The sequence below is a fragment of the Gobio gobio genome, assembly GCF_949357685.1.
Source record: "Gobio gobio genome assembly, chromosome: 10".
Taxonomy (NCBI): Eukaryota; Metazoa; Chordata; class Actinopteri; order Cypriniformes; family Gobionidae; genus Gobio; species Gobio gobio.
In genome coordinates this window covers 54,098,604-54,108,942 of record NC_137116.1, presented here as the reverse complement: position 1 = coordinate 54,108,942, position 10,339 = coordinate 54,098,604, and the positions used below count along the sequence as shown (strand labels likewise).

At 36.0% G+C, this 10,339-nt stretch overlaps 1 protein-coding gene across 1 annotated transcript; it reads right to left on the bottom strand.

Annotated features, from left to right (window-relative positions):
* Positions 1 to 664: 664 nt before the first annotated feature.
* On the bottom strand, positions 665 to 6,314 carry lhfpl4b (LHFPL tetraspan subfamily member 4b). Its single transcript, XM_079826231.1, has 3 exons — positions 5,892 to 6,314; positions 2,825 to 3,058; positions 665 to 727 (listed from the first exon to the last, which is right to left on the bottom strand). Exons 1-3 carry the CDS (start codon positions 6,307 to 6,309, stop codon positions 702 to 704), a joined length of 678 nt encoding a protein of 225 aa, XP_079682357.1. The 5' UTR covers positions 6,310 to 6,314; the 3' UTR covers positions 665 to 701.
* Between the last annotated feature and the right edge of the window lie 4,025 nt (positions 6,315 to 10,339).

Here is a 10,339-nt window from a genome sequence, read left to right as displayed (position 1 = left end):
GTTATTTTAGAACCACTGTAGTGAGATGGACTTTGTAACGACGTCTTTAGTGCCTTTTAAGGGTCTTGAGAGTGTAAAGTGCATTGAGTCAATGGAGGCCTTTCAGAGCCATCAGATTTACACTAAAATATCTTCATTTGTGTCTGAAGATGAACGGAGGACTGACGGGTGTCGAACGACAAGAGGGTCAGTAATTAATGACAGAATTTTCATTTTTGGGTGAACTAACCCTTTAAGAAACTAATAGGTCAACAATAAAACCGATTAACAGAATTATAATACTGAATCTTCAGATGTCGTCTTAAACACATGCATAAGAAACGTCCAGAACACATCATCTGAGACCCGGACTATAACTCAAACAGACACAAGCTCTCCTCTATTTACAGCCAGCGTTATGAGATCAGACTAATGCTCCGCCCTCAGGGGAGAAAGGGCTCTGTTGGATACGGTTGCCAGGTGACCGTTTCTACGCAGACGGGTTATGTAAGCTGACTTCACAGGATGAGAGAAGCGTTTTCTCTTCACGCGTTTTGTGTCATCATTATTTGTCGAGGGTGAAGATCACAGACGACGTGGTGGAGCCTGAGAGAGTGAGAAAGAACAGCCATGAGAGGAGAGGATGCTGAGTCCAATGCTAATGCTAATGACAAACTAGATCTTACCAGCAGTTTCTGACGGTGGAGAACAGCTCAGCTCGTTCATGCTGCCAATAACAAGCCAGTCACTGAGAAGAGAGGATGAATATGATCACATGATAATCAACAGAATTAACATGTAGCAAATGTAGGAATTTTGTCCAATAAGAACGAAAGCAGTGCAGCTCGCCATATCCCCTTATTACACTATCAACAGAAAAGTACTTTTTTTGTATATCTGTATTAAAATAATTTTAATATGAATATGTTAAAATATGATATAAAAATATAGGTTAATGTATAATATATATGTCAATATGAAACCAGTGTTATTTTAGTATTATTTATAGTCTATTTTATGTTCATATAGTTTAATTTTAATTTTAGTCATTTTATTAATATTAGTTTATTAATTTAGCTTGATTATTTTATTTCAGTTTAGTTTTGGGCAGTTTAGCACTTCAACTTTTTCATTTTTAATATTTTATTTAATTTTAATAGTTTTTATTTCAATTAACAAAATAGTTAATGGCTTTTAATATTTAAGTTTTATTTAACATCAATAATAGTTAAACAAAATGTATATGTGTATGTTAAAATATATTATTTAAGATTTTTTTATTGTAATAATATTTAACATTACAATTTTACTGTATTTTTAATCAAATAGCTAAATATTTCACATTAATAAATATATATAAAAATATATGATGTTGTATATTTCACATGAAATATATAATGTGTAAAAATACAACATAACAAAGTTGTTTTTAAGTTGTAATAATATTTTACAATATTACAGTTTTTACTATATTTTTGTAACTTTTATTTTTTGTATTTATTATTTATTTTTTGTAACTACATATTCCACATTAATAAATATATATAAAAAATATTATGTTGCATATTTCATATGAAATATATAATGTGTAAAAATACAACATTAAAACAAAAAAGTTATTTTTAAATTGTAATATTTAACAATATTACAGTTTTACTGTATTTTTAATCAAATAACTGCATATTCCACATAAATAAATGTATATAAAAATATATTATGTTGCATATTTCACATGAAATATATAATGTGTAAAAATACAACATTAAAACAAAAAAGTTCTTTTTAAATTGTAATAATATTTAACAATATTATAATTTTTACTGTATTTTTAATCAAATAACTACACATTCCACATTAATAAATGTATTTAAAAATATATTATGTTGTATATTTCACATAAAATATATTGTGTATATACAACTTTAATTATTATTACAATAAATTGTAATAATTTTTAACAATATTACAATTTTACTATATTTTTGATCACCAAACTTTTGAACAGAAGTGTAAGTAGGGTGACCACCTGTCCCGCTTTGCGTTGTACCGCACAGCATTTTCACCCCTTGTCCCGCATGTCGCATATTGAGAAAATGTCCCGCATTTTCACCAGTCTATTGATTTTTAATGATCATATTGAGAAAACATGCATGCGTTCTTTTGCCTTTTTAAGAAAGCATTTTATTTATTATTTTTGCGGCATCGTTTTTCACCTATATTTAACAGCGCTTCGTCAGAAGTAACATCCCGCCTTACACAAATACAAAAGCCATTTTTTAAAGCATATCCAATGGTTGAAAAGAAAGGAGTAAACATGGTCACTAGTAGGTTGTGACGGCTGTCAATCAAAATGTGGAGCGGTGAATTGTTCCGTGTTCCCTGTCAGAAAACGAATGGATAGCTCTGTATATAAATGAATAAATAAATGCAGTTCTGTATACACATTTTTATATATATATATATTAATATATAAGATTAACTAATTTAATGTTGTTTTATTTGTTTCATTATTTATTTAGTTGGATTTTAGTTGCACTTGGTCAGAACTGTTTCAAAAGTAGTTATCTGCATGATGCCTGCTGCCTTTGGGCTCAGTGATGTTGAATTTAAGATTATACAACAGTTTCAGGTTATGTTTTAGTGTTGGTAACATGTCCCACATTGTCCCACACAAACTTCGTAATCGTCCCACATTTGGTTTGTTTGATGGTGGTCACCCTAAGTGTAAGGGTGAAGAGATTTACATCTAAATGGTTTAAAAATAATGCTAACTAAAGTCTCTTACAGTGGGCTGTAAAATATGAATTGTTTTGGAGATTTTAGGAAGAATAAGTGAAGCGTTTACCATCCCCATCCTTGGCATTTTCTGGCAGCAGGGCATCTTGGCGATTGGCTAAAACAAAAGCCAGCGTGGAAAGTATTCCGGCATCCAGGACCCCCAGCATGGCCAGTATGAACGCCCAGTGAACAGAGCAGTTCCCTGGGGAGAAACTACTCACACGCTCCCCGCACAGCGCCCGCATCTCAGCACACGCCCAGGAGTCTGGGAACAACACACACGCCAGGGCCAGACAGAAGCCTGGGGCAGAGACAGATTCAATCAGGAACACACACGAGAGAGAAAGATGAACACAGGTTTCAGTGTGGAGAGATTCTCAGTGTCATGTAGCTTTGCACAGAGGCTGTTCTTGAAGGATGACAGAGCAAACCCACAGCCTGTGACCCCAGAGCCTCGTTTAGCACGCAGAGGTTAGCCAATCATAAATGAGGTCATTTACATCCTCCAGAAGTCTTAAAGTCGGCTTTCCTGTAGCTCAAACAGTAGAGCATGGCGCTAGCAACGCCAAGGCCATGGGTTCGATTCCCAGGGAAAGCAAGAACTGACAAAATGTAAAATGTGTGCCTTGAATGCAATCTAAGTCGCTTTGGATAAAAGCGTCTGCCAAATGCAGAAATGTAAATGTAAATGTTAAAGGTACAATAGCAACAGAAAAAAAGCATGTCTAACTCTTTAACTTTAGAGTCATAAGGAGGGTCATGAGAAACTAAATTCTGACATTTTGACGCAAAAAAACCCCTGACTAACATTAAGTGGAACAAAAAAAAAGCTGTGCTTTAAATTAAAAAAGAAATTATATGAGCTCTTTCTATAAATCACTTATATGCTGATCTTTGGATCATACTGTATTTCACCTCAAAATCAATAGAAAGAAATGATACATATATATATATTGCTTATAGAAATTGCTGCCTCCTTGTGAAAAAACTGTGCCATTATTTTAATGAGAATCGAGCCCAAATTTGTATTTTGAGACATATTAAATTGAGAATAATGAGTACAAAAATAAAAAAAAGGAAACCGTCTGATTGTATTACAGTAAGGACTGTTTGAGGCTAAATTAATTGCTTAATGTCACAAAAATAGTGTCATAATGCAACACAGTACCAATAAATTTATACCAATATATTAAATTTTATTAAAATTATATATATATATATATATATGTATATATATATATATATATATATATATATATATATATATATATATATATATATATATATATATATATATATATATATATATATATATACATAAAATATATATTGGGGTCAGTAAGATTTAATACTTCTACTCAGCTAGGAGTGACAGACATTTATAATGTTACAACATATCATATATATGTTTTATAAAATCTAATGTGTATCTAAATGTAAATTATAAATTACACAATGATCACAAATGTTCGTTGAGCAGCAAATCCTCATATCAGAATGATTTGTGAAGGATCATGTGACACTGAAGACTGGAGGAATGATGGTAAATTCAGCTTTGATCACAGGAATACATTACATTTTAAAATCCACTCAAATAGAAAACAGTTATAATATCTCACAGTATCCTGTTTTTACAGCCTTAGCATCAGACAGAACGTGTTTTTTGCAGTGAGAGGTGCCTCCTTTCAATCGTTTTCTATTGGCGGTGAGCATTTTGCACACTGTTTATGTGCTCCGGACGCCTGAAGTTGAAAAAAAAAAATCAACTCTGAGCAGAAAATAAAATTGTCCAATCGAATGAATAGAGACAGAGCGACACGCGTCATAATCTGAAGACCACGCCCACCGGGGAGGAAACAATCCAACGCTATCCATTGACTTTGTATTGCGTGAAGCGCCTCATTGTCATTTCGGACTTATAACAAAAAACAGAACAATGTCTAAAAGCTGATATGTGACAAAGTGTACAGCAAACAAGCTAAACAAAACCCACAACCAAAAACCCAGAAGTTTTTATGAGCTGTTGACCCAAAAAACGAGCGTTTAAGGACAAAAAAAGTGGATACAGGCCATTGAGACAGAGCTGTTATATTACACTGAGAACTACACACACTACAGGAGACAGGAAATATAATATATAAACATTATATGACATTTGGATATTTGACTTAACAGTGACAACATGTTTACTGCACACATACGCATACTGAGTGTCAGGATCCCAAAATGTACCCATTCTTCAGCTGAAGCGTCACGTTTTACTGCCTTTATCCACGTTTGTCTCCTTAAACTCTCGTTTTTTTGGGTCGACAGCTTATAAAACTTATTTTTGTGTTTTTTAGCTTGTTTGCTGTACACTTTGTCACATATCAGCTTTTAGACACCGTTCTGTTTGTTTGTTATAAGTCCGATTTGACAAGGATGCGGCCTCACGCAATGCAAAGTTAATGGAGAGCGTTGGATTGTCCCCCCCCCCGGTGTGGGCGTGGCCTAAATACGCTCCGTCTCTATGGAGAGGCGGGCCTTCCGTTGTGGTGACGGTTACCTTAATTAGGCTGATTCAGGGGTCGCCTAACAACATTTAAAAAAACGTAGCGCACTCCTCTTTTCTAAATTAAAGCTACACTTTAATATTTATGATATTTTCCCCCATCTAGTGGTGAAAAGGTATATGACCATCCAGTGAATATTAGTTTCTCAATTCCGATTTCGTTTTAACTCCTACGGTGGCCGATTTAGTCCAAGATTAACATGGCTTCCAGCTCGACCTCGTCCGCATTCGACACGGTGCCATCGAGTGTTAAAACGCCAAAGGCCAAGCTTGAATTTACGGGTATGTCCCTCTTTGGCTAATGTACTTTCAAGATGGAGGGGCAACATGGCGACCCGCATTCGAACCCTCACCCGTATGTATTTTCAATGGCATATTATAAACTTACGAGAATACTTTATTACTTGAAAGAAGTAAATATACATTAATGAGCATATCTTTTTGAAAGAACTAAGTGTTTTTAGCTAAGAATAAACTAAAAAAGTAGCTTTAAAATAGTCAACCAATAAAAAAAGGCATTTTTTTAAAACCTGAAAAACGTGTTCTGTCTGCTCAGGGCTTTAGACTTGAAGAAGTGTCTCACCTGCTGTGAGCTGCAGCCAAGCGCATATCTTATAGACCGTGGCTGCGTTGCAGAACCTGAACAGACACAGGCAGCCCACGCTGGCCCACACCAAAGTGAGAGACATGCACACCAGCACAGCGGGAGACTGGAAGGCAGGGAGCGGGGTCAGGGAGTGAAGAGACCCCCGGCATTCTGGGACGGGCCAATCAGTCTCCAGGCAGACCTCGAAGAGACCCAGCGTCCCGGATGGAGGGGCCGGTCCACCTCCGCGGTAGTGCAGCTCTCGGGTGCCCACCCAGGACGGCTGGATGAGAATGACCACCTCGATTACAGCGAAGCAGAGCGTGCAGATGGCCCACAGCACGCCCACCGCCCGCGCGCTCCGGACGAACTCGGTCTGATACAGACGGGCCACCTCAGGCGAGTGATGCTGCATGCTGGAGTCAACTGCGGAAAGAGTACAATCTGTTCGGTTTAATACAAAACTAAACAATTCAATATTATGCAGTGACAACAATTCTAAACAATTTTTTATCTTAAAGGGTTAGTTCACCCAAAAATGAAAATTCTGTCATTAATGACTTACCCTCATGTTGTCGTTCGACACCCGTCAGACCTCCGTTCATCTTCGGAACACAAATGAAGGTATTTTAGTGTAAATCTGATGGCTCTGAAAGGCCTCCATTGGCACAATGGCACGGTTCACTCTCAAGACCCTTAAAAGGCACTAAAGACGTCGTTACAAAGTCCATCTCACTACAGTGGTTCTACAATAACTTTATGAAGTGACGAGAATAGTTTTTGTGCGCAAAAAAACCCTAAATAACAACTTATATCATGATGACCGATTTCAACACAAGGCATCATGAAGCTTCAGAGCGTTATGAATCAGTGAGTCGAATCATGATTCGGATCGCGTGTCAAACCGCCAAACTGCTGAATCACGTGACTTTGGCGATTCAAACCGCTGAATCGACTCACTGATTCATAACGCTCTGAAGCTTCATGATACTGTGTTTTGAAATCGGTCATCATGATATAAGTCGTTATTTAGGGTTTTTTTGCACACAAAAACTATTCTCGTCGCTTCATAAAGTTATTGTAGAACCACTGTAGTGAGATGGACTTTGTAACGACGTCTTTAGTGCCTTTTAAGGGTCTTGAGAGTGTAAAGTGCATTGAGCCAATGGAGGCCTTTCTCAGCATCAGATTTACACTAAAATATCTTCATTTGTGTTCCGAAGAAGAACGGAGGTCTGACGGGTGTCGAACGACATGAGGGTAAGTAATTAATGACGGAATTTTCATTTTTGGGTGACCCTTTAATGTCCATGTGATTCGCCCATAACAACCCATATTAAAGGGATGGTGGCACTACTGTCTATTGACACCAAGTGCATATAGTGTGCCTTGTTGGCAAGTGCTATTCACACTAGCTCCGCCTAACAATGCCTGTTTGGGCCAAACAGGATAAAAATAAATGTAGCTCATATTTCAGCATCTTCAGTGAATCGATCGCGTCAAAACCAAGATCTTTAAAGGATTAGTTGACTTTTAAATAAACTTTTGCTGATAATTTACTCACCCCCATGTCATCCAAGATGTCCATGTCTTTCTTTCTGTAGTCGAAAAGAAATTAAGGTTTTGGATGAAAACAGTCCAGGGTTTTTCTCCATATAATGGACTTCAATGGGCCCCAAACGGTTCAAGGTCCAAATGACAGTTTCAGTGCAGCTTCAAAGGGCTTTAAACGATACCAGACGATGAATAAGGGTCTAATCTAGCGAAACGACCAGCTTCTGCGAGAAACCGAGCAGTATTTATGCTATTATTTTACCTCTTATCAGACGTACGTGATCATCTCTGAGCTCAACCATAACTTCCGCTAAGTGAGGTCAAAATAGAGCGTGGTCATAGATGTATACGTAGATGCCTCATTAGCGCTTGTACGGATCAATAGAATGAGGCATCTACGATCAATATATCTATGACTACACTCATATTTTGACCTCACTTAGCGGAAGTTATGGCGGAGCTCAGAGATGATCACGTTCGTCTGATAAGAGGTAAAATAATAGCATAAATACTGCTCGGTTTCTCGCAGAAGCTGGTCGTTTCGCTAGATTAGACCCTTAATCATCGTCTGGTATCGTTTAAAGCCCTTTGAAGCTGCACTGAAACTGTCATTTGGACCTTTAACCGTTTGGGGCCCATTGAAGTCCATTATATGGAGAAAAACCCAGGACTGTTTTCATCCAAAACCTTAATTTCTTTTCGACTGCAGAAAGAAAGACATGGACATCTTGGATGACATGGGGGTGAGTAAATTATCAGCAAAAGTTTATTTAAAAGTCAACTAATCCTTTAAGCTTTACTGACGACGCCGTCAGTAAAGCTTAAAGATCTTGGTTTTGACGCGATCGACCCGGGTTTGAATCCGCCTTTTGCAGAGCTCGCTCTTCTCTCTTTTCCCATCACACGTCACATCAGAAAGGCCTTTATTTTCAACAAAAATGAAGAAAATGTTCTAAAAGTGGAAATAAAGTGCCTAACATAATGTTTAATAATAATAAAAGCATCTATTGTGTAGGGTTAGGGGTCGGTGTAGGGAGGGCTTTTATTGTCCCATTAAGGCGGCATACATTTAATAATTTTAATAAATATAATCATTTACACTCTGTGTTATTATTGCATCCTGTTAATGTACAACAATACTGAGGTGCAAATAGTTTGTATCTTTCAAAATAAAGTATAAATCGCATGAAATGACTATTTACACACATTGCAAAGAACTACTCTTACATGGTGTAAATAGAATATATCACTATTTGCGATTAAAATATTTGCGAATTAAATATCATCTATCGTTAAAAAAATATTTGATTTTCACTTCATCTAGTTGCTATTAACACTTCCGCTGCCTTAAAGGGTTAGTTCACCCAAAAATGAAAATAATGTAATTCATTCCTCGCCGTCATGTCGTTCCACACCCGTTCATCTGAACACAAATTAAGATATTTTTGTTGAAATTACAGATTGCCGATTTCAAAACACTGCTTCATGAAGCTTTGGAGTGTATCAAATCAGCGGTTCAGAGCGCCAAAGTCACGTGATTTCAGCAGTTTGGATCTGAATCATGATTCAACACACTGATCATAACGCTCTGAAGCTTCATGAAGCAGTGTTTTGAAATCGGCCTTCACTATATAAGGCGTTATTTCGTTTTTTTGGCTCACCAAAAATATTCTCGTCGCTTTATAATATTAATATTGAACCACTGTACTCACATGGACTGATTTAAATATGTTTTCAGTACATTAATGGATCTTAAGAGAGAGGAAATATCATTGTAGCCATCAGATTTCAACACAAATATCTTCATTTGTGTTCCGAAGATGAACGGAGGTCTTACGGGTGTGGGACGGCATGATGGTGAGGAATAAATTACATTATTTTTGGGTGAACTAACCCTTTAATTTACAGTCCTGTTCCTCATGTATACACTATGTACTTATATTAGTAATTGCAATAACTGTGTAATAAGTAGGTACTAACCCTGAACCTAAATCTAAACATAACCGTAACCTGTGTAGTTACCTTATATTCCTATATATATAACTATATTATATATAGTCCTTTCTTAGGGAAGTACACTACTGTAAGCACGTACTGTAAAATAAAGTGCAACCAAAGGGATAGCTCACCCAAAAATGAAAACTGAGAATTTACTCAGCCTCATGTCATTCCAAATAATGCTTCATGTCTTCTGTGAAACGCAAAAGAAGATATTTTGAAGAATGTTGATAAACAGTTTCGGTTCCCATTGTTTTTTTTGTCCGTACAATGGAAGTCAATGAGAACCGATACAGTTTGGTTTCCAACATTCTTCAAAATATCTTCTTTTGCGTTTCACAGAGGTTGAATTCAATCACAGTTATTCATACAGGTTTGGAACGACATACGAGTGAGTAAATTCATTTTATTCACTGGGTCTTTAAGAGTTTAGCGTTTTTGACTTTCTCTTGGTGAACCTGATGTTGGCTTGATGTTAGGTTTTTTCTGATCATACAAAATCAGCTTTTACTCTGGTACAACGATTGCATCATATAATAATATGCTACTTGAAAAATAAGATTGTACTAAAATCCATGTACCATTAGTTTTTATGCTAACACTTCACAATAAGGTACATTTAGTTAACGGTAGTCAAAGTGTTCACTAAAATGAAAGAGCAAATCATTTGTTACAGTATTTTTTAAATAAAATACAACTGTTCATTGTTAGCATAGGTCCTTAAATAATATTAACAGATTATTAGATTTGAATAATGTATTAGTAAATGTTAAAATTAACATTAACTAAGATCAATAAATGCTTTATGTTAACTAATGTAACCTTATTGTAAAGTGTTACCATTTATATAGTACTCTATGGTAATAGCATATCATATTCATTTAAATTACACT

Excerpts from the sequence above, each read along its gene's own strand:
- lhfpl4b (XM_079826231.1), bottom strand. The coding sequence starts at position 6,309 with ATGCAGCATCACTCGCCTGAGGTGGCCCGTCTGTATCAGACCGAGTTC. Across the intron at positions 3,059-5,891 it reads TTGGCTGCAGCTCACAGCAG|GCTTCTGTCTGGCCCTGGCG; the intron begins GTGAGACACTTC and ends TCTCTGCCCCAG. Across the intron at positions 728-2,824 it reads AAATGCCAAGGATGGGGATG|TGACTGGCTTGTTATTGGCA; the intron begins GTAAACGCTTCA and ends CTCTCTTCTCAG.